This window comes from Dromiciops gliroides, chromosome 2 (assembly GCF_019393635.1).
Source record: "Dromiciops gliroides isolate mDroGli1 chromosome 2, mDroGli1.pri, whole genome shotgun sequence".
NCBI classification, from domain to species: Eukaryota; Metazoa; Chordata; class Mammalia; order Microbiotheria; family Microbiotheriidae; genus Dromiciops; species Dromiciops gliroides.
The window spans coordinates 22319418-22344532 of record NC_057862.1 but is presented as its reverse complement, the minus strand read 5'-3'; the positions used below and the strand labels follow the sequence as shown (position 1 = coordinate 22344532).

The 25115-nt window shown below is 44.4% G+C and overlaps 1 protein-coding gene and 1 non-coding gene across 7 annotated transcripts in view; both read left to right on the top strand.

The window, feature by feature from the left end:
• Positions 1-25115, top strand: part of ANK3 (ankyrin 3) — a 380917-nt gene that overhangs the window by 206552 nt on the left and 149250 nt on the right. For all 6 annotated transcript variants that reach the window (XM_043988596.1, XM_043988597.1, XM_043988598.1 and 3 more), the window contains 7 exons: positions 3234-3332; positions 4865-4963; positions 7472-7570; positions 10765-10962; positions 13845-13943; positions 14237-14335; positions 23178-23375. In XM_043988596.1, coding sequence (XP_043844531.1) covers positions 3234-3332; positions 4865-4963; positions 7472-7570; positions 10765-10962; positions 13845-13943; positions 14237-14335; positions 23178-23375 — 891 coding nt within the window. The remainder of the gene's footprint in view (positions 1-3233; positions 3333-4864; positions 4964-7471; positions 7571-10764; positions 10963-13844; positions 13944-14236; positions 14336-23177; positions 23376-25115) is intronic.
• Positions 4451-4557, top strand: LOC122744843. The gene has a single exon (XR_006355184.1). It is a non-coding gene; the product is annotated as a U6 spliceosomal RNA (small nuclear RNA).

Below are 25115 nucleotides of genomic sequence, written 5' to 3'. Positions count from 1 at the left end.
GAATCCAAGGATGAAATCAGAGCCCCATCAAGCACAGTTTAGGGACATCGTCTACTAGCCCCCATTTCACAGATGAATGGAGGCACAGAGAAACTGACTGACTTGCTCAGAGCCACACAGCCAGGCCAATCCTGAGGCAGGATTCCAATTCAGAGCTTCCCACCTGACTTCTTGTATCCATAGATCCTTTAACAAAAGACTCTGAGTCTCAAAGTTTGGGGGTGCAGAGAGAGGGGTAGCGAATCCTGGGATCCTGGAAGAGTGAGTCAGAGCTTTTCTTAAATCTTTTCCCTTTCATTGTTTGAAGAGGATTGTGGTAGCTGAATTTTTTTTTTTTGCTTCCTTCTAGCTTCAGTTCTGTGACTCCAGGGAGGACAGAGACTGGGACAGAGCAGGGTCACAAAATCCAAGGTTAAAATGGATGAGCAGAAATTTTACAAGGAAATCAGATGGAGTGCTTGGCCAACTTATTGGCCATTGTAGACATGGCCTTAACATGTCATTTTTTTCCCACTGGACCAAGAGGTGAAGAGTATCTGGGAGGAGGGAGATGACAGCCCCTCTGAACTCTTCCCTGGCCAGACCACACCTGAAGTATTGTGTCCAATTCAGGGTATATCACTGAGGAAGTTGGATGACACGGGGGATAAAAGGCTGTATATGGAATCAACTAGATTTGATTTCAAATCCCGCCTCAGAAACTTACTATTTGTGTGACCCTAGGCAAGCCATTTCACTTCCATCTGCCTCAGTTTCCTTACCTGTAAAATGAGGGAGCTGAGCTCAATGGCATCTAAGATCCACTCCAGCTCTAGGTCTAGGATCCTTGCATAAAGTGAAGAATATCACGAGGAGGCAATGACAACGGTAAAATGCCTTCAGGTCCTGCTATATGAGGACACTTTGAAAGATTTGAGGATGTTCAGCTGAGTTGGGGGGTGGGGAGTGAGAAAAGGGAACACATTGCATCACAACCGATTATAACTGTCAAATTTGAATTATTTCTGGACGGAGGATGAGACTTTTCTGTTTGCCCCCAAATGACAGAATTAGGAATAGACGTAGCAGAGAAATAAATTTAGGCTGGAGTAAAGGGTAGGAAAAATTCCTAGTACTTAAAGTTAGCCTACATGTGGGTAGGATGGCTCAGTGGAGAGCATCTCCATTGCTGAAGATCTTCTCACAAAGGCTGAATTGTGAGGTGTCTTGTAAGGAATGGGCTTGTTAAGTATGGATTGGACTCAACAGCCTTGAAAATACTTCCCAGCACCGGCCCTGGATTCAGGAGTACCTGAGTTCAAATCCGGCCTCAGACACTTGGCACTTACTAGCTGTGTGACCCTGGGCAAGTCACTTAACCCCCATTGCCCCACCAAAAAAAAAAAAAAAAGAAAGAAAAGAAAAGAAAATACTTCCCAGCTCTGCAGTTCTGGGAATTGGAAAAGATGTTTCAATGTCTTGTATTTTCTTGCTGGTCTGCATGTTCCCCATGGGGGCAGAAATGGCTTGTGTCTTATCTAAACTTTGTGTCCCCCCCCCCAGAGTCTTGTAGGCAGCTGTGAGGGCCTGGAAAGAACCACAGAGGTAGAATCAGTAGATCTGCCTCTGAATGCCAGTTCTGCCACCTTGTTCAGAGGGTGTCACCTGGGCCAAGTCACTGCTCTTGTTTGGACCTCAGTGCCCCAAGTGTAAAATGAAGGTGTTGAATTGGTTCCCATAAATATATCCAATGAAGACTCATTGGAGGAAGGAGAAAATGTGCGTGTCACTTTCTCTTTATAACATGATCAATCAGTCAAGTTGCATTTATTAGGCACTTGCTGTATGCCAGGCACTGTATTAAATGCCAGGGACATGAGGAAAGGCCAAAAACAGACCCCACTCTCAAGTAGCTCACAGTCCAATGGGGGAGACAACATGTAAATGATCATGTCCAAACAGGGTATCTTGAAGATAAATGGAAAGTAATCAATAGAAAGGAGAAACTAACATCAAGGGGGACTGGGAAAGGCTACCTGGGGGAAGCGAGAGCTGGAGGAATCAAGGAAAAGCAGAAGGTGAGAGGAGGAAAGAGGGCACTCCAGGCCTCGGAGACAGCTGGAGCTGGGAGATGGAGCAAGGAATAGCAGGGAGGTCAGCATCACCTAATGGCTGAGAACCATGTGCAGATATAACCTGGAATGCTTCTTTATTACTGGTCCGAGCAACCACTTCTAACACTAGTAAGTCAAAATTGAGACCAGAACAGAAGAAGCCCCCATCTGTCCTAAGTCCCTGAGTGTATCACAGTGGTTTGAAAAGTTTCTGGTTCCACAGATCTGGACGACCATGAATCAGATAACAGTTGTCTAGGTCACCTTTGTCACCAAGGTGGCGATTCACTGGTTCATGTGTTGTTAGCTATAACAGATACCTTAGAGGTCATTGGAGGCAGCTAGGTGGTACAGTGGGCCTGGAGTCAGGAAGATCTAAGTTCAAATCCAGCCTCGGACACTTACTAGTGGTATAACACTGGGCAAATCACTTTACCCAGTCTGACTCCATTTCCTCAACTGTAAAATGAGCTGGAGGAGGAAATGGAAAACCATTCCAGTCTCTTTGTCAAACAAACAAACCCATATGGGATCATGAAGAGTCAAACATGACTGAAAATACTCAACAACAATGTGGCATCATAGTGCACAGAGCACAGGGTCTGGAGTAAGGACGACCTGAGTTCAAATCCAGCCTCAGACACTTGCTAGCTGTATTTCCTGGTCACTTGACCTCTGTTTCCCTCAGTTTTCTCTTCTGTAAGATGGGGATCCTAATGGCACCTACCCCTCAGGGATTTTATGAGGATCAAATGAGTTAATAATTATAAGGAGCTTAGCACCATACCCAGAACATCCTAAGAGCCACATCAATGTTAACTATCATCATAATCAGTATGTCCACCCTCCCTATTGGACACTGAAGAAATGAGGACAGAGGCAAAGTGATTTGCCCACTTCCCGTCATTCAGTAAGTCAGAGGCAAACCCTGTACTCAAGCTCATCCTGATTCTCAGGCCAATGTTCCTGAGGCTTTGGGTCGACCCTTGTCCAAGTTTTTCTAAGTTACTGCTTTTTCCCAGAGTCTCAGATACCGGTGTCTTCGGGCAATTTCGCCCCAGACCAGGGAATTGGCTCTCCATACATTGTGGTAAAATGGATGTGTGTTTTGTAAAACGTGTCTGTATTCTTCACCCACAGAACGGTTTCACGCCTCTTCATATCGCCTGTAAGAAGAACCGAATTAAAGTAATGGAGCTTCTTCTGAAACATGGTGCATCCATCCAAGCTGTGACCGAGGTGAGAAGAGCAGGCTTTGAATTGTGAACGTGGTGCAGACATCCTAAGAAAGCCAGGATTGGGGCTTTGGGGCTTCTTGGGGCTAACTGGTTTTGCCCCATGCCAAGTTATAGACCATGCATGTGCTTGGACATAAAAAGAACCAGGCAAAAGAGTGTGGCTGACTCTGTGCCCATGGAAACCCAGGTCAAAGGGCACGCCCCTCTGATGGAGTGTCAATAAGATCCTCCCTCCACACTCCAAGGAACTGATTTTGAATGTTCATTTTATTGAATCCTGGCTGGCCTCTTGTGAAATGAAGATTTCTTCTCTTAAGATAACAGAAAACTATTGAGTTATAGCCTCATCAAGTTCAACCTGTAAAAGGGACCTAATTAATTTTTTCATCTTATTTTTATTGATAGCTTTCATTTTTGTATCCTCCTTTCTGAATGTTCCTCCTTGCCTCCTTTACCCAGACATCCTTGTAATAAGAAATATTTTAAAGGAGAGGGCAAAAAACCCAAATCAATCAATACTTCCGTCATTTAGAATTCTGCCTAGTTATGAAGAGGATTATAAGTGAGAATCACTCCAGTGTAGAAACTCTTCAGGGTTAAAAAGGATGATCAATGAACACCTATAACATTGGTCAATCCCCCCAAATCCTGCATCAAGTACCCATGTGTGAGGTGCTATGCTAAGCACTGGAGATCCAAAGCCAAGCAATGTTTGCTTCCTTTCTATCAGAAGAAATGTAAATAAATAGATGCATATTTTAAAATACACAAAGTAAATGCCAGGCCGTTTTGAAGGGAGGGCAACAGAAGCTAGGGATCTCAGGAAGGACTCAGAGGAGGAGAGACTCTGACACTGAGCCCTGATGGGAACCAAGGATTCTGAAAGGGGTAGATGAAAAGGAAGAACATTCCAGGCAGGGGAATGGCCTGGGCAAAAGCTCTTTAAGGTTGGTTCTTAAAACCGGTCTTGGGACGTGGCATTGGAGAGGAACAGAACAGTGGATAAGGAATCAAAGATGTCAGTTCAAATTCTGACCGTAACATTGGGTCGGGGTGCGAATGTGGCCATGCCACTTAAACTTTTTGAGACTGAATTTGCTCACCCAAATAATGGGGATGGTGCTTGCTTCGGCAGCACATATACTAAAATTGGAACGATACAGAGAAGATTAGCATGGCCCCTGTGCGAGGATGACACGCAAATTCGTGAAGCGTTCCCAAAAATGAGGATGATTCTATTTGGGCTATCACAGGGTAGTGGTGAGGGAAACACTTGGTAAAGATAAGACCTTTAGAAATGGGCATTTACATCATTACCATCATTATTTTGTTTGTTGTTGTTAGGACATGTCTTGTTCACCTCCTGAGAAATGAGAATTAGGTTTTGAGTTGGCTAGCCTTGATGAATTCCACTTCCCTGTTCATCCTCGCTCCTCAGCTCTTCTCTTGATGACTTCACCAATTTTTTAAATCAAATCCCTATTTGATGTATACAACTGGTAACCTGCCATTTCCCCCCTTGTTGTCCCCTAGTCGGGCCTTACCCCAATCCACGTGGCTGCTTTTATGGGGCACGCGAATATCGTATCTCAGCTCATGCATCATGGAGCATCACCAAACACCACCAATGTAGTAAGTACCTCTGATATCAAAAAGGTGAAGAGAAAGAAGCAAGCATTTATTAAGCACCTACTATATGCCAAGAGCTATGCTAAGTGCTTTGCAAATATATCATTTGATCAAAGAGAAGAAGGGTTTCTCATTGTGCATCATTAAGAAAGTAGCTGGGGCAGCTAGGTGGTGCAGTGGATAGAGCACCAGCCCTGGATTCAGGTGTACCTGAGTTGAAATCCGACCTCAGACACTTAACACTTACTAGCAGTGTGACCCTGGGCAAGTCACTTAACCCCAATTGCCTCACCAAAAAAAAAAAAAAGAAAAGAAAAGAAAAAGAAAGTAGCCAAGGATCTTTGAGCTCCTCATTTTCTAATGATGAACAAGTCACATGTGAGTAAGGTCTTTTTTCTTTTACCAATAGCCTAAAGAGCATGTCTGTGGGACACCCATGGCTTCTTTGCTATTGCAGGCAAGGTCCGTCCTTGTCAGCAGATAACAGCAGCCTGTCTGGACATAATGCACACACCAGGTGGGCTGCTCCTGGATGTAATGCCATCAAACCAAGCACCTGGAAAAAAGGCTAAGCGTGTGACTTCATCCCTCCTTCCACCCTCCTCCATGAAAGTTTCTCACATTCGTTCTGTCACCCAGAGTAGCCCAGTGCTCTGAATGGTTCTGAAATGATAACAAGTTATATAAGAAAACATTTGTACTTGAAAGGTCAGCAAGGTAGCCTAGAAGTGATCAATCAACAAGGATTTATTAAGTGCTCACTGTATCCCAGACACTGTCTTAACCCTTGGCCAGTAACAGCGTCCTTTTTTTTTTTTTTTTTTTGTGAGGCAATTAGGGTTAAGTGACTTGCCAAGGGTCACACAGCTAGTAAGTGTTAAATGTCTGAGGCCGAATTTGAACTCAGGTCCTCCTGACTCCAGGGCTGGTGCTCTATTCACTGCGCCACCTAGCTGCCCCGGCCAGTAACATCATTCTGAGCTCTCTTTCCTCATCTCTAAAATAAGGGGGTGGGAGGAGGTGACCTCTAAGTTCTCTAGATGTAGAATCTTTTTAGCTAACTGATGATAAACAGGTAAGCAGCATTGTAGATAGTGTCCTGGGCCTAAAGTCAGGAAGACCTGAGTTCAAATTTGGCCTCAGATACTTACTAGCTGTGTGACCCTAAACAAGTCATTTAATCTATTTTCCTCAGTTTCCTCATTTGTAAAATGCGGATAATAACAGCACCTACATGCCAGGGTTTTTCTCAGGATCAAATGAGATAAATCATTCTAAGGTTCTTAGAACAGTGCCTGGCAAATAGTAAATGCTATATAGAGAGTATTCATCATCATCATTATTGATTATTATTGCTATTATATTGTGGGAAATACACATAACTTCACTTCTTTTATTCAGCACCTCAAAGATACACATTTTCATGATCTTGCCTCCATTGATGCAGAATTGACCATCTCTGTGCCTTTGTAATCAGTCTTCAAGGTTTGATATGTTTTTTTAAAAAAATGATCCTAGTGGTCAGTCTTCTCATGATATACCTCTCTGAACTTCGCTAGCCTGGTCCTTGGACATCAAACCTATCATCCTTTGGAGACCCTAACTTGAAACCTTTCTAACTTGGTAGGAGCTACTCAAGGTTGTGTTAAGTTAGAATTGCCTTTGAGAACCCAGAGTTACCTCTGTACTGTGATATGAGGCCTTCGAACAGGGGCTCTTAACCTGCTTTGTGTCCTGGACCCCTTGAGAAGTGTGGGGAAGCCTATGGACCCCTTCTCAGAGTATTGTTTTAAAGTACATAAGATAAAATATGTAGAGTTACAAAGGAAACATTAAATCCAATCCCATCCAATTTAAGGGGTCTCCTGAAATCAAAGGGTCAATGGATACCAGAACTCCTCCATTGGTTTGAATGGCGATGCAACTCACCTATCATGAAATGACTTTATTTTCTACAAGAGTAGAAGCTTGGTTAGTAATCCATGGTACCTGAAAGACACAGGCCGAAAGAGGAGCCAGTTTGACATGCCTTAGCAAACTGTGAGTTTTTTGGCACTTGGAACACATCCAAGTTCAGGAGTTACTCAGTTTGACATCCTAGCAACAGCAAAGACAGGCAGAGCAGCATGGAGGAAAGGAATTAACATGCACTGAATACTTGCTTCATTGATCACAATTTCTGGGAGCTCTCCAGGGATTGAGGATAACAGCTCCTACCTCATGACTGTGCTCTAGTAAGTGAGGTTGTACCATACTTCCACTGCTTCCAGAAACTAAGCCCCCTTGTCGGGGGAGAGGGAGGGACCTTGGTCAAACCAAGGTCATACCAAAGCCCATTTTATCCTAGGCCATAGATCACTAAGGGTCCAAAGGGATTCTTTACCCCCACCTGTGTAGGCTAAGATGCCAGCAAATCGTTAAAAAGCTATTGGGCCAAATGAGGAGTTCCTGTGGATTTCCCACACTCCCTTTCTTCAGTACTGACCATCTTGTCTTGCTGTTGTGTACTAGAGAGGAGAGACAGCTCTTCACATGGCAGCTCGCGCCGGCCAGTCAGAAGTCGTGCGGTATCTGGTCCAAAATGGAGCCCAGGTAGAAGCTAAAGCAAAGGTGAGTCTACCTAAGTTGCTGCTGGTAAAATCCAGTCCAAAAGCATTAATTAAGTGTCCGCTGGATATGGGGAATACAAGGAGAAACTGAGGGGTAAAATCCCTGCCCTCAAAAAAATCTGTCTTTTACTCAGGAGATGCAACATATAAACAGATAAGTATATGCATGATTATTATGTGAGGACTGAGAGAGTCCTTACAACTATCAAGAAGGACTTCCTGTAGGAGGTGGCACGAGCTGAACCCTAAAAGGAAAAAACCTTATATCTCTATAATGTGCTGGCAATAATAGATATGGATAGATGGATGGATGGATGGATGGATGGATGGATGGATGGATGGATGGATGGATGGATGGATGGATGGATGGATGGATGGATGGATGGATGGATGGATGGGAGGGTGGGAGGGTGGGTAGATGGATGGGAGGGTGGGTGGGTGAATGAATGAATGGGTGAGTGAGTCACTGAGCCAGTGAGTGAGTCAGTGAGTTGAGTGAGTTGAATGAGTGAGTGAGTAAGTGAGGTGTGTGAGTGAGTGAGTGAATGAATGAATGGGCCCAGGGAACTAAAGTCGTTTGCCTAAGATCATTCTGATAATTATTTGAGATATTTGGGACTTGAAGCCATGGGGTATCTTTTTTTTTTAACTTATATTACATACCTAAATTTATAATCCTAAATTTAAGACTCTTTCCATTGCATCACTAAAAAGTAATTAGACTATATACATAATAAATGATAGAGATGGTTGGCATATCACCCAACTCCATGACACAGAGCTCATCCAGGAAATAAGAAGCATTAGTTAAAAAACCAAGAGCCCAGGGAAGAATAATTTTGAAGCAATGATGAGATTTGTAATTAATTCTAGAAGAAAAATACTCAAAGGATTCAGAGATTAGAAGTAGGAGTCTGTTTGAGGCTTTTGCCTCAGGTGACCTTAAGTCATTGGCAGTAGATTTAAAAAGTCAAGATAACAAGCATTTGTTAAGCACCTACTATCTGCAGGTCCCTGTCCTAAGTGTGGGATTATGTCAACTCACCTCTTATTCCCCAGGAAAAATCTCATATCACCAAAGGTTTCTGGAGCCCTTGAGGAAAGAGGTTCCATATTTTGAATAATAATTACTTCTGCCTTTGGTATAAGTGGTGACAGGTTATAGGGAGAAGTAAAAGATGAAGAGACAAGATGGTGGCATCGACAATCCTTACTGGTGGTCAGGAGAGAGCACTGGCTAACTATTAGAATAAATAGTCTGCTTTCAGGGAAAACCAAGTCTAGGAATGTTGTGAAGGAAAAGGAAATTAAGGCAATGAATTAGAAAAACAATTATTGGAGGGCAGGAAGAAAGGAAGACAGCCTTGAAAGGGATGAGACTGGCAACATTCAGTGAGATCAGACGAGGGAGCTGTTGACAGGAAGCACCTATTGTTGAGACTTTGATGAGTGATGGATAGAGAGGGATGGGGCCCCTTTCACTCTGCAAACTTGGGTCATGGATGGCTCCTTGGCCATCTGTTCCAACCCAAAGCTCAATGAGAGTGCCTTTTATAACATGTAACCCTTACTTGAAGACTTCCAGGGAGCCAGAACCCAGATCCTCCTAGGACAGCCAGCCTGCTCCACTTTTGAATTGCTCTAATTGTTAGGAAGTTTTTCCTGACATTGAGCCTAAATCTGACTTTCAGTAACTCACCTGTGACTCCTACTTCTCTTCTCTGGGGCCCAAACGTCAAACTATTCAGATGCTGAAGGCAGCTATTGTGTCCTACTGTGACTTTCCATCTCTAGGCTGAACATCCTCACTTCCTCCAGGGGCATGGACTTTAGGCTTGTCTGTCTCCTGAAAGCCCTCCTCTCGAAGTGCCCCAACTTGTCAACATTCTTCCTAGAATGCCTGACCCAGAACTGAACCCGGTCTTCTAGATGTGGTCTGACCAGGGCAAAAGATAATCTCCCAAAACCTCTACCTCAGTTTATGTGGCCTATAATGCACTCAAATCCTGCCTCAGACACTAACTAGCTGTGTGACCTCAAGAAAGTCGCAGCCCCTCTCAACCTCAAGTTTCCTCTTCTGTAATAATAGCCCTTACCTCACAGGTTTGTTGTGAGAGCCCAATAAGATAGCACATGGAAAGTGCTTTACAAATATAAAGAGCACCTATCGTGCTCCCCATCATTATTATCTTGTCCCTTTTGGACAAGGCATACCCTTCCAAAGCCAAATTTCAGTCGTGGGGCACATCACACCAGCTTGCCATGGTGCCTATGAGGTCAAATCTCCTTCTTAACCTTAGGGTATACAAAGAGAGAGGTCAGACTTCCAGCAAGGACTGAGTTTGCGGTTATGAGGCCTTCGGAGGAAGCTTCAGCCAAATTTGGTCTGAAATTCTGCCCCATCCCCCTAAGTGTGGAATGATGTCAGCTCACCTCTTGTTCCCCTAAGACAATCCTCAGTATCCTAGACAGAAGAGTTCTACCAATGCATCATGGAAACCACCCTTCCTCCCCCTATTATTGTAGAGGGCATCGTCGAGGTAGTTCACAGGACTGTGGTACAAGGATAAGACCTGGAGGCTGTGGCCAACAAGCTACTCATGCCCCCATGGCTGCCTTTCCATTGCTATGAACTGTGGTAGTTTGAAACCTAACTGAATCATCCAGTTTCACTGCCCACCTCTAAAGAGTCAATGTAACCCAGCCTGGTGGCCTTTGAGATAAAGATGTCACAAAGGGCACTTCCTTTGATAGACATGTCAATACAGACAATGTAGGGGCTCTGTTCCATACCCCAAAGGCTCAGCTGTGTCTCACTCTAGCTCTATGAATTTGCCTGCCTCTCACAGAACACAAAAATGGATATGTTAAATCTGCCCATTTAGGTAGCAGTCTTTCATCCTCCGTAAATATCCCATCATACACATTTATGATGGTGGCAGGATGAAGTCTGGGGGAGGGAGAATTGGCTCCCACAACACTAACACACTCTTTAAGCTATTAGACCATTTCCAGTGTTTCTAATAATCCTATTATCATCTTGTCTACCATTTCTAAACCCTGAAGATGAAGATAAGTGGGATACTCCCCATAAATATGCCAAAGGATAGGATCTGACTCCAACAACGATCCTTCAAACTTTTCAAAATGACACGTTGGCCTTCACTAACTCATCATCTTTGCTTTGCCACTCAGGATGACCAGACACCGCTCCACATTTCAGCTCGGCTGGGAAAGGCCGACATAGTCCAGCAGCTTTTGCAACAAGGGGCCTCTCCAAACGCAGCCACCACTTCTGGGTACACCCCGTTACACCTTTCGGCACGAGAGGGACATGAGGACGTTGCCTTGGTTCTTTTGGACAATGGTGCATCGTTAGCTATAACGACAAAGGTATGGGAGTCTTTAGAAAGGGATGATTTTCCCCAGAGATATCCACCTTTACTGCAATCAGGCCATTGGACACTATACAAACAACTGTATGACAAGCTCCAAACTCGAGAAGTCACTACATCCCATAATTGTAGTGAGCAGAGATCTGTTTATTTTCATCTCAGATGTCTCTCTCTGTTATCTTGTGATTAAAACTTATTGAACAAAGTCACAGTTCAGTTGCACCGATGCCTATCTATCAGTTGTTTTGATAGACTCAGACAGTTTGCAAAAGATGCAGTCAGCAGATTTCTCTGGCAGAGTCTAAATGGATGAACAGATTGGCTGACGTGGCTAGAATGCAGAACGCTGGGGATGGTGCTCACCGGCTAACCTCTTGCTGCTTCTCCGATGCTGTGTCAGCTCAGGAAGTGACCCCCCCACCCCCCACCCCACCAAGGCTAAGAGTAAAACATATGGCCAGGCATAATTGGATTTCAGTCCCCGCTTTGAGACCATACCACATACCTTCTCCATGGGCACGAGATGATGCTCATTACTCCCATGCTTAGCAAAACTCCCAGATGCAACCTAAGATGAATTGGTCAGAGATGTGCTCAGAAGATGAAAGAATTCATTGCATTTTACCCTTGCTTATTTGGGCCTCTGTTTATTTTAGGGTAAAAGCAATGAGTCCACTCAGGGAAATAGATAATTGTGGGAGAATGGGTTGGATGCAACTAGACCCTACTTCCTTCTACTCTGGTTCTTTAGGGAACAAGAACCAGATGTAAGACAGCTTGTCTGGATTCTCGTTTACCTGGGAATCCAACATGGAAGAGAAGATAGTGTTGTGTTCAGCACGGCAGCCCAGTTTTGGCCTTGCCTCAAGAATATGGCCTCGGGGGGCAGCTAGGTGGTGCAGTGGATAGAGCACTGCCCCTGGAGTCAGGAGTTCAAAGTCAGCCTCAGACACTTAACACTTAATAACTTTGTGACCCTGGACAAGTCACTTAACCTCTATGTGCCTCAGCATCCTCATTATTACCCACTGTGGGGGTAATAATAGCATCTGCCTCCCAGGGTGGTTGTGAAGATGCAATGGGATATCTGTGAATCACTGTGCAAGCCTCAAAGCGCTATATAAATGCTAGCTGGTTGTTGAGACTGGTGTCAGTTTGGTCTGTGAGACGTACCAGAAACCCCAAATCTCCTAAGTCAACCCAGAACTCGGTTCAGCAGACATTGATTAGCCTTCTGCTCGATGTTGGAGGAGAGAGATGGGGCGTAGTCCCTCCTTCATGGAGCTTAATGTTCTGCTGGGAGTTTAAAAGGCTGGTTGATGGTCATCTTATGATGATCATAAGATTTAGGGGTGGAAGGACCCTTGGGGGTCATCTAGTCCAATCTCCTCATTTTACAGATCAAGAAACTGAGGCCCAAAGAAGTATGATGTGTACACACAAAAGAATATATAAGGAAGCACAGCTTATGGGACCAGAGGTACCATTTTATTGGAGGAATTCCTGGAGACCAGCGTGACATAATGAATAAAGGGCTATATGCAGCCTGAGGAGTTTGTACTTTTATTGCTGAAGGCCATAGGGAGCCAGTTAAGCTGCTTGAGTGAGGGAATGGTGGGGTTTGTTGTGGTGGTATCCTGTCATGTCTAAACCCATTCGGGATTTTCTTGGGAAAGATACTAGAGTGGTGTGCCATTTCCTTCTCCAATTCATTTGACAGATGAGGAAACTGAGGCAAACAGGGTGAAGTGACTTGGCCAGGTTCACACAGTAAGTGTCTGAGGCCAGATTCAAACTCAGGTCTTCCTGAATCCAGGCCCAGAGCTCTATTCACTGCACTGTTGGACATAGTTTTAAGTAGATTATTTTTGTAGTTGTGAAGAATGAATTGGAACAAGGAGAGACTGGAACCCAGGAGTCTAGTTAGGAAATTGTCACAATAGTCCAGGAAAGAGGTGCTCTCTATGTCAATCAGTTGATCAATAGCCATTTTTGAGCCAGGCACAACTGGAGTGCCGGGGATGCAAAACCAACCAGAAAACAGTCCCTGCATTCAACAAGCTGTCAGTCAGTCTAGCATCAGGTCAAATAGAAAAGACCATTGGATTTTGGGGCAGGAAGGCCCCTGGTCATCTTCAAGAGAGCCTGATGCCTTCGGTGGTGGACACATGGACCAGAGTGTGAGTCCCAGAGAGGAAGGGGAGGCATCAGGGGCTCGCAACTTTCCCAAGAAGTTTGATGGTGAAAGGGAAGGAAGAAAGCAGCAGAGTGGGGTAGAAGGATCCAGGGAAGGCTTGGAGCAGGGAGGGGAATCCGGTCACCTGAGTAGATTTACAAACAGGTAAAAAGAAAGTGGCGGAGAGGGAGAAATGGACAACATATTAAAAAAGGGATTGATGAAAGGAGGAATTCCAGAAGGAGACCCCGACACTCCCTGCCTCAGGAAACTTTACTGACTCCCTATTGCTTCTAGCATAAAGTAAACTCAGCTTTGTATTTAAGAGCCGTCCTTATTTCTACATAAGACCATGTGACAGGTCAGATTTTATCTCCAGGCCAGACTTCCTTTGCAAAGGTCCAGACCCTCAGCACCAAAGATCTAATAGAATTTGCTTTAGTTTCCTGTTTTCCCCAAACCTCTCTGTCAGGTGCCCAAACCTGGACTGCTGAGGATGATTCAGAGGCCCTAGTGTCTGTCCTCATTCGGGTAAATCTGTTTTACCTGTGAGGTCACAGAATGACCAAGCTTTGTCTAGCCACCAGCCCCTGGGCCTCTATGCAGACCTGGTCCTTGGGACCAGCCTTGACTATCGCAATAGCTAAGGAGCATCCAGACAATAGCTTGGTGAGATTCTTCATTCTTACATTTTCTTTTTACAGAAAGGGTTCACCCCACTTCACGTGGCTGCAAAATATGGGAAACTGGAAGTGGCCAATCTCCTGCTTCAGAAAAACGCATCTCCAGATGCTGCTGGAAAGGTAGGAGAGGAGAGGCCTGCCCTGCCACAGGCCCCCCGATGCTAATAAAAACAAAGCAAATAAGCAAGTACTAATATTGACACCTAACATCGTGAGTGTTACTGTCATTTAGCATGAAACCAGGATAGAGTGCCCAGGACAAAAGCCGTATTTGTAATTGCTCGACTCCTGTGGGAACTCATCTTCTTAAATTCATAACTCACGAGTTTTATATCTTTGCCTCGAGCCAGGTCTAGGATGCTCTGAGACACCTTTCTAACCCAGGTCATTATTGTTTCTGCACATGTTTTCAGAGTGGTTTAACCCCACTGCATGTAGCTGCCCACTATGATAACCAGAAAGTGGCCCTGCTTCTCCTGGACCAAGGAGCCTCACCCCACGCCGCAGCAAAGGTACACACTCCAAATCCAGGGGGCGGGAGAATGACACAGCCTCTCTGTCTCTAGTTGGCTTTCAATTCCCACTGTATTTTTCCCTCCTGCCTGACATGGAGGGATGGCTTAGTCCTGATAGAAATGTAAAGGACTCACAATCTGGGCCATCCTGCTGTTTATCCAGGTTCTTAGGAAAATAATAGGTCTTTAACAAACCAGGCTTGGTCTGTAAAGAACAGGTCTCCAAATCTGTAAGGCTCTGGGTTCGAGTCCTGATTCTGGTATATACAAGTTGTGTGACCCTGGGCAAGTGGCCCCAGGTAAATATCTGGGATTCTTCATTGCAAAGCAGGGGCAAGTTTCCACTGGAAGAGTTGATTAAGCATCCAAAATGTGCAGGACTTGAGAGGCAGCCACAGGGAGTTGGCTCTAGAGTCAGCAAGATCTGTGTTCGAATCTACCCTCTGACACATCCTAGCCCTCTTACTCTGGAGAAGTCCTTAGGGGGTCTAGTGCCATCCCAGCTAAATTCCAGGAGTATTCCTAGCAGGACAGGTACCACTTACTTCCTTAGGCCAATGAAATCATCAGAAAAAGAATAGTAATAAGCGTTCATGGGTTGGTGGGAATAGAATGAGCTTTAGTGCTTGAGAGAGCACAATAGAAGTCACTTAGCCCCTGCATTTCAAAGATGAAGACACTGAGATCCAAAGCAGCCCAGAAAGTAAGGGGCAGGCTCTGGACCTGATCCCAGGTCCGCTGACCACAGATACAGCATCCTTCCCACTGAGTGCTAAGGGTAGATTGTTGGGGAGAATCAGGAGGAGATGCTCATCACCGGGAGAGAGCGAGAAAGTTCTAGTTAGTCAAAATGACATCAAATCATTCATAGATTCTTTTGGGGGTTTTTTGTTGTTTTTGCGGTACTATGGGGGTTAAGTGACTTGCCCAGGGTCACACAGCTAGTAAGTGTCAAATGTCTGAGGGCGGATTTGAACCCAGGTCCTCCTGAATCCAGGGCCGGTGCTCTATCCACTGCACCAGCTATCTGCCCCCCCCCCCCTCTCCGTTCATAGATTCTTTTTTTTTTTTTAAGTGAGGCAATTGGGGTTAAGTGACTTGCCCAGGGTCACACAGTTAGTAAGTGTTAATTGTCTGAGGCCAGATTTGAACTCAGGTACTCCTGACTCCAGGGCCGGTACTCTATCCACTGCGCCACCTAGCTGCCCCCCTGTTCATAGATTCTTGAAGGAAAAAAGAGACTTCCTTGGGACCACACTGGTAATAAGTATCTGAGGCAGGATTTGAACACAGCTTCTCTGACTGCAGAGCTACAGCCCTGCTCCCCAACTGCATCTAGCTCCACAGAAGCTTATATTTTATAGATGAAGAAACTGAGGTAAAAAGAGATGAAGTGTGATTGAGCTCACGGACCTGAGAAGTCCCCAAGTTGAAATTCAAACGCAGGTTCTCCTAACTAAAAATAGAGTGCTCTATGCATTATACCACCCTGCCTCCCGGGTGACCCTGGGTAAGTCACTTGACTTCTCAGTCAGTAAATTAGGATTTATTAAGCACCTACAATGTGCCAGGCATTGTGCTAAGCTTTGGGGGTACAAAAATAACCTGGATCCTTCCCTCTAGAAGTTCACAGTCTAATGGGGAGGGGGGAACACTATGCAAACAGCTATGTTCCAACAAGACATAGATGGGATAAATTGAGAGTAGCCTCAGAGGGAAGGCAGAGATTAAGGGGGCTGGGAGAGGCAGAAAAGGAGATTTCAGCTGAGACTTGAGGCCAGGGAAGCAGGAGGCAGAGATGAGGAGGGAGAGTGCTCTACCCATGGGGAGCAATCAATGAAAACACCTGGATTCAAGAAATGGAAACTGGAAGGAGGCCTGTGTCCCAGGATCACGGAGTACATGGAGGGGAGCAAGACATGAGAAACCTGGAAAGCTTGGGGGGGGGGGAATAGGATGAAGGGCTTTAAATGCCAAAGAGAAGATTCTCTATTTAACCCTATAGGGAATAGGGAGCCACTGCACTTCATTGAATAGTAGAGTGATAGAGTCTGATCTGCATTTTAAGAAGATCAATTTGGGCAGCTAGGTGGCGCAGTGGATAGAGCACTGGCCCTGGATTCAGGAGTACCTGAGTTCAAATCTGACCTCAGACACTTGACACTTACTAGCTGTGTGACCCTGGGCAAGTCACTTAACCCCCATTGCCCCGCAAAAAAAAAAAAAGGAAGATCAATTTGACAGCAGGATGGACCGGAGTGGGGTGAGACTTGAGGCAGGGAGACTAACAAGCAAGTGATAAAAGTGGTCCAAGTGCAGGGTGATGAGGACCTATACCAGAGTGGTATTGATGTCAGGGAAGAGAAAGGGGCATATATGGGAGATGGTTGCTGTTGTGCAGTAGTTTCAGTCATATCCAACTCTTTGTGACCCCATTTGGCGTTTTACTGGCAAAGATCCTGAAGTGGTTTGCCATTTCCTTCTCCAGTTCATTTTTACAGATAAGGAAACTGAGGCAAACAGGGTTAAGTGACTTGACCAGGGTCACACACTGGATTTGAACTCTTGAATATGAGTCTTCCTGATTCCAAGTCTAGTGCTTTATCCACTGTGCTACCCAACTGCTGATGTGACAAAGATAAAAAGGACAGGAGTTAACAATTGATTCAATATGGAGGGACAAGAGTCAGGAATCAAGGATGCCATCTAGTTTATGAACCTGGGATCCTGGGAGGATGGCAGCCCCCCTGACAGTCAAGGCATGGTTAGGAAGAAAAGGAGGACTTGGGGAGAAGGAGAATGATTTCAGTCTTGGAGATGTTGGGCTACAGATGTCTATTGGATGAAAGCTTTCTAAAGGACATCTGGAGATTCTGGACTACAGGTCAGAGAGAAGTTAGGGCTGGATAAGTATCTCTTAGTGTTACCTGCAGAGAGGTCATTGACAGGGTGGGAGCTGATGAGATCACCAAGTGGAACAGTCTAGAAAGAGAGAGGACAAAGGGCAGCCTTGGAGCCCACTCACAGTTAGTGGGCGTGATGGAGATGAAGATCCAGCAAAGGAGACAGAGAAGAAATGGTCTGGCAGGCAGGAGAAGAACCAGGGATTGCACCAATGTCCAAGGGCCCTTAGGGCTTAAAATCTCTGAGACCTGAGTCAAACCCTTGTTCTTTCACTTGCTCCTCAGATGACCTTGGCCGTGAGCCCTTAGCCAAATCACTGTAATAAGTATATTATCCCCACTCCCCACCCCTGGTGTAGGGCAACACAGAGTAGAGAATTCTTAATCTCAGAATCAAGAAGATCAGAGTTCAGGTTCTGCCTCTGACCTATATTGGCTGTGTGCCCCCAGACAAGTCCTCACCAACCCTCAAGAGCACAGGCAACTCTCTGATACCAAAAACTGTGGAACAGTTGCAAGGTATAGCAGGCAAAGGGCGTTCCTCACTTGGGGGTTCCTATGTCAGGGAAATCTCCCATTCAGACTCCCCAAATATGATCACTCAAGTATCTGACCCAGGGGTCCCATCACTAGGAAACAGTCAAGCTTTGGGTCCTTGGACTCATCCCCCCATACCCTACTCCCCATTCCACCTTTCGAATCTTGCTCTCATTGCCCAGCTTTTGGAGAGTTCCAAGTTCAGGTAGGGCTCCGGCCAGTTTGCTGCTGTTTTGCTATGAATTATGGGAAAGCCCAAGCTCAAGACAACAATGACTCTTATCCAAGTTCATGAACTCTCCTGTGGTCACTTAGCATGACTTAATCTCTTTAAGTTATACATTGAATTTTTCAGAAGTTGTGTTTTTCCAAAATTTGTAGCATTAAAATAAAACCTACACTTTGTCTAACGTAGAAGGAAAGTGTTATCATGTACATTATCTATTCTCCTTTTTATTTTAATGGATTCTAATATTCCGCTGAGCTCAGGTCATCTTTCACAGTTTCCTACAGCATCACCCTCATTGCACATGCCTCAGAAATTATTCCTCATTCAGTCACTCATTTTTCTATTGAGAACGATATTCTTGGTACTCCAAGTGCCATGAAGTTGGGATTTTTTTTATTTTTGTGTTTTGGGGGGCTTTTTGTGAGGCAATTGGGGTTAAGTGACTTGCCCAGGGTCACACAGCTAGTAAGTGTCAAGTGTCTGAGGCAGGATTTGAATTCAGGTCCTCCTGAATCCAGGGCCAGTGCTCTATCTACTGTGCCACCTAGCTGCCCCTGCCATGAAGTTTTGAAGTGAAAAATAGCAAGGCAGCAACAGCCTTAACCAAAATAAAGGACCGATCCACCTCCTCCACCCACCAGTTAAGCACCTTCACAGCTGTCTTCCTTCTCCAGGCTTCTTCAAATGGAGTTAAAGATGTTTTATAGGAGCAGAGCCAAGGAAACAATCTTGAGAAATGCCCCCAACTGCAAATTCTGGAGATGTCCCTCTCACTTTATGCGTGCCCAATAAAGTCCATTGAATCAGAGTTTTTATTGTAGCAAAGGAATGCACTTTCCCATAGTTAGTTCCTCCTCATAAAAACATCTACAATGCCCCACCCATTGTTGGAGAAAACGTGACACCTTTGAGTAGTCCTGTCTCTTCCAGGACTTTGACCCTCTAAAAAACCATTCAGGGTCAGGCAATGATGACAGACAGTAATGGCAGCCCTGCTCTGGGTCATTGTTGTATTGCCAGAGGCATTAGGACATTGATTCCGTCTGCCTCTGCCTCGGTCTCCCTTCTATGGGGTCATAGAATTCAGAGTGAAAGGAATATCTAGTCTGCGTTCATTTTATAGATGCAGAAGCTGAGAACTTCTTTTTTAAAAGAGATTTCTGTTATCTTCAATTTTTCAATCAGCTAAATTTTCCCCCTCTGCCTCCCAGAAAGTGAGGACTTCTTTCAAAATGTTGGGGTTTTCTGGGGTTTTTTGGTGAGGCAATTGGGGTTAAGTGACTTGCCCAGGGTCACACAACTAGTAAGTGTCAAGTGTCTTAGGCTGGATTTGAACTCAGGTCCTTCTGACTCCAAGGCTGTTGCTCTAATCACTGTGCCACCTAACTGCCCCTCAAAGTTTTTTATCTCCTGTGATGACCTTTGCCATTCTCCTACTGTTTAGATGGGTCAGCTCATTTCTTCCTCATGCTTACCTTACCAGAAGCATGATGTCATTTGTTCAGTAGTAAGGAAGGAAAAAATAATCACTTGTTATTTTATCCACATCATTGTTAGGGCAGTGTGGTAAAAAGGAAATAGCCTAGTGAACTTGGGTAAGTCCCTTGATGTCCCTGAGCCCTCAGTTTTCTCGTAAGTCAAACATTGTTAATGGTACACGTCCTACCTATTTCCCCAAGGGATCATTTTTTTTTTTGCAGGGTAATGAGGGTTAAGTGACTTGCCCAGGGTCACACAGCTACTAAGTGTTGTGTCTGATGCTGTATTTGAACTCAGGTCCTCCTGAATCCAGGGCCCGGTGCTCTATCCACCACACCATCTAGCTGCCCTGCCCCCCCAAGGGATTATTTTTGTCAATGTCCTTTGAAAAGCAGAAAGTACAAGTGAACACCATTATTATGAATCCTGATTATTGTTTTACTTAATTTGCTATCTAGATATGCCAAGCTACCCAGTATAAACGGGCACACTTCTCTCAGATTAAGGAAGAGGAGAAGGCTAAATGAGAGCCACTTGCAACTGAACCAGAGTTGTGTTAATTTGGGTGAATTTATCACTATCAACTGGGCAAATAAGAATTATTTTCTAGTTATTAGAAAGGTATTTTGAATTGTAATTTTAGACATCAATTGATTAATATATATTCAGCACCTACTATGTGCCAGGCATTGTGCTAAGTGCTGGGGATACAAAAAGGCAAAAGACAGTCTATCCCTGCCTTCAAGGAACTTATAAACACAAATACACAAAACAAGCTACATACAGGATAAATAAAAGATAGTTAACAAAGGGAAGGTACTGAAATTAAGAGAGGTTGCAAAACATAAAAAAATTAAAATTAAAATTTTTTTAAAAAAAAAGAAGGGTTGCATTGAAACAATCTAGGTTGTTTGCTATCTTGATTTCCTTCCCAAGCCTCATTAGGTCCCAGGTACCTTTGAGCACTTCCATCCATTTATTTCCCACCTCTGGTTATGTTGTAATTATAGTGATAACTCATCTTTATATAGCACTTTGAGATCTTCCCAACACTTCACTCCAAACAAGCCAGTGCAAGAGGTCACACATGCATTGCCATGTTGGTTTTGTACACGGATTTTATATCCGCAGCTCAGAGACATTAGATTACTTACCAATGGTCACACAGCTAGACGGGGTAAGAGGCAAAATTTGAACATTGGCTCATCTGATTCTAAGTCTAGCTGTCAATTCATTCCACCACAAGTTATTGAAGGCATTGGAAGAGAGCCCTGATCCTGTATCCGGGAGATCTGAGTTCAAATCTAGGCTCATATTCTTAGTAGCTATGTTACATTGGGTAAGCCGCTTAGCCTGTCTGCCTCAGTTTCTTTGATTATAAAATAGGGACCCACCTCCCAGGCTTGTTATGAGGATCAAAAGAGATATTTGGGGGCAGCTAGGTAGAGCAGTGGATAGAGCACCGGCCCTAGATTCAGGAGGACCTGAGTTCAAATCCGGCCTCAAACAGTTAACACTTACTAGCTGTGTGACCCTTGGCAAGTCACTTAACCCCAATTGCCCCACAAAAAAAAGAAAAGAAAAAGAAAACACACACACACACACACACACACAAAAGAACAAAACAAAAAAAAGAGATATTTGGAGGGAAGCTAGGTGGCACAGTGGATAAAGCACCGGCCCTGGATTCAGGAGGACCTGAGTTCAAATCTGACCTCAGACACTTGACACTTACTAGCTGTGTGACCTAGGCAAGTCACTTACCCCCCATTGCCCCAGCAAAAGAAAAAAAAGAGAGAGAGATTTGTAAAGTGCTTAGCAACAGTGCCTGGCACACAGATAGTGCTGATTAAATGCTTGCTTCTTTCCTTCCTTTTCTGTAACTTACCATATTGCTTTCTTATTCAATAATGATCAAATTCATAACTAGTATTTGCACAGCACTCTAAAGTGTTATGTATATATTACCTTATTTGATCCTTATAGCTACCCTAGGGAGCAGGTGCTTTTAGAATCCCCATCTTCAGATGAAAAGAACTAAGCAGACCAGAATCCAAAAACATCAAGTGACTCAGCCAGGACCACACAGCTAATGAGTGTCTGAGGCAGAATTTGAACCCAGGTCCTCCCAACCACAAGTCCCAAACTCTCTCCAGTGCCCCACCCATTTTGACGAGTCACATGGGAACTCAAATCCTTACCCTCCCACCCCACAGTGTTGTTGTAACCACTCTGTAAAGTACCTTAGTGATGGGAACTATCATTCTAACCCAAAGGATGGCCAACTTAAAGGACCCTTGTTAGCAAAAGCAATTGTCGGATGGTAGGAGATCTGAGTCCCTTCCTTTCACCCTGAACATGATCATGATGGACAGGCTGAAGAATCTGATCTCGAGTTCTTCGGTCCATATTGTTACCCCTAGGGAGACCAGGCTAGATGGCACTACTGTGAGTTCTTCATTTGACCATAAGAACGTGGGCTTCTGATGCTCTGCATCCATCATTCCTCTGCCAGCTGAAGTCCCAAACTGAGAATAGGTCAGGCCTAAAAATAGAGTTGAGAGCTCCTATTTCTCCTTTGACGGGGCATGCCAGGAGGGATAAGTTTCTTGGGAGCTGGGAAGCTGGAGTTCCAGAGTGGGGTGATTTCAAACAGTCCTGAGGTCCCCACCCCTAACCTGTTACAGAAAAAGCATTTGTCTGTGCAGTGGGGACAGAGCCAGGCAGGGCTGTGTCCCATCAGGCAGGGGCACACAAGTGATTCAAAATATTTGTCATTGCTAAGACTGATTCATATCAGGGGCACCCTTAGCCCATTGGACTGTTTTCCTAATCCACAAACTGATGTCTCAAAGCCAACAAAGCTATGATGATTCCATGGGTCTAAATTCAAATCTTGTTTTCCATCATAATTATTAAGACTCAAATTTCTCCTACTTGACCCTTGATCTCTCAGTAATCCAGGCAAATCTCTAAGACAGCACACGGTGAACAGAAAGTGCCAATCTTCTCAATTGAATTTCCTCATCTATGAGTTCCCTGTACTGATGAAATCACCAGTCCAATCCCTATTCCTAATCCTTTATTTCTCTTCCTCCCTCCTCCCCAACAAACCTTGAATTGGAACCAAATCTAAACATTTGGACATGCCCCCTTGGGGGAATACCTTCCTCTGCCCATTTTTGTTTATTGGGTAAATTCATTTATTTAATGGGTACCAGGCAATAAGAGAAAATAATATGGGGCGGCTAGGTGGCACAGTGGATAAAGCACTGGCCCTGGATTCAGGAATACCTGAGTTCAAATCCGGCCTCAGACACTTAATACTTACTAGCTGTGTGACCCTGGGCAAGTCACTTAACCCCAATTGCCTCACTAAAAAACAAAAAACAAAACAAAACAAAAAAAGAGAAAATAATATTATTCTATTTACGGGGGAAATGGGAGCACAGGATTTGGATGTGTGCAAAGGCTTTGGCTGTCTGGTATAAAGCTCTTCTCTATGATTCCATTTGCAAAGAGTGATGACCAACACAGGGTAGAGTAATTTTAGGGTCCATTTTTTTTAAATGCTAGGAAAAATACGTTGTGGTGAAGGGAAGCCTTGGAATTGTTGTGTAGAAAGCTAATGGGCTGGCCCCTTGCTGTTCTTTACTGGCGAGTTGTGTAATGAGATGCTTTGTGTTTACAGAATGGTTACACACCCCTGCACATCGCGGCCAAAAAGAATCAGATGGACATAGCCACCAGCCTGCTCGAGTACGGCGCGGATGCCAACGCAGTGACCAGGCAAGGGATCTCCTCTGTGCACCTGGCTGCCCAGGAGGGTCTTGTGGACATGGTGTCCTTGCTCCTCTCCAGAAATGCCAACGTGAATCTTAGCAATAAGGTAAATGAAGCGGTTTCTCTGGATGTGGCGCAGTTGGTACATAACTTGTTGAATTGGAATCTTAGCTGGGCAGAAGGCAAAGTCTGAATCACTTCAGTCTAAATCATCGATTATTTTCAAAGAAATGGGCTATCATGACTTTCAAGACTGCTTCAGTATCCCAGTGGATCTGAAGCAATGTGTTGCTAGAGATAGCATACTGTATTTCGACTTACAAGATCTGGGCTCAAATCCTGGTTCTACCATTTGCTTGACCCTGGGCCAAGTCATATGACTTTCATTGGGCCTCAGTTTCCTCAACTGTAAAATTAGAATTTGACTAGACAACCTTAAAAGTCCCTTCTAGCTCTGAACCTATAAGTCTACATACCTTAGATTTCATCATAGAGACACTCCCTCCAGTGAGGGAGATGGGAACTCATCCCTGAGGCCACCCTTATCCTACTATAAATCTTCCACAGAGAACAGAGCTCAAAGTTTGATGGAGTAGTGAGCCTCGAGGGAGTGTGAGTTGTTTACTTTTTATCAAAAGGTAAGCGTGGTCTGTAATTAGTGCATAAATCAGTTCTGTGTAAATTGGTCTCCCTGAACTACTTGAGCTTGTTGAAGATACTTTCTTCACTTAAGTAGGGCAAAATCCTGTATTTTGAGAATTGGAAAAGACCTGAGGAGCCTAGATTTATTCCAGGGGCTTCAAACTCAAATAGAAATGGAGGCTCACACAAGGAACTCTGTGAGCTACATGTTGACATAGTTTTGAAATGTAACGTTATCAAGGTTTTATTGAATTATTATTTATACTGTCAAACATTTCCCAATTACATTTTTTTTCTTTTTTTTTGCGGGGCAATGGGGGTTAAGTGACTTGCCCAGCTAGTAAGTGTCAAGTGTCCGAGGCCGGATTTGAACTCAAGTCCTCCTGACTCCAGGGCTGGTGCTCTATCCATTGCACCACCTAGCTGCCCCTCCCAATTACATTTTAATGTGATTCATGCTGCACTTGGGAGTGTTGTGGGCCTCATGAGGTGTGTTGGGCACTTCTGCTCTGGTCCAATCCTAGCTGAACAAGGATCCACTGTGTGTCCTCCATGACAAGTGGTCATTTAGCCTTGGATTAAGAACCTCTAATCTTGCCATATTCAAGATGGTCCCACAGGGACCAATCAGTCAATCAACATTTCTTAAGTATCTTCTATGTTCCAGGCACTGTGCCAAGCACTGGGCACTATAACTTAGCTAATTTTATGTATCCCATGCCCCCCCCCCCGTTAGATGGCAAGTTCCGGAAAGGCAGGGAGTGTATTTGCCTTGTCCCTCCCCCGAATCTCTTCCCCCTACAGCACAACCCTCCACCCCCAAATCTAGCACAATGTTCTGTACCCTAGAGATGTTTGACCAATGTTTGCTCAGTGGAAATGTAGGCTTTTAAATGGATCTGGAAAGAATTTACACACACACACACACACACACACACACACACACACACACACCGCCCCACCCTAAATTCCCTAGGTATTTATTTTTGTCTGTTTGCTCATTTACTATAATTAAGCAAACTCAGTTTATCCAAAGATATAGAAAGGGCTCCAGGACAAACTGTATGAGCCTGGGTTTTATATTATTAAGGATCTTTGTGGTGAAAATGCTTTGAATTCTTGCCTCACCTGCCCTAATCTATGTGGGTTTTTTAAGTAATAATAATAGTGGCTAGAATTTACATGGTGCTATGAGGTTGGCACA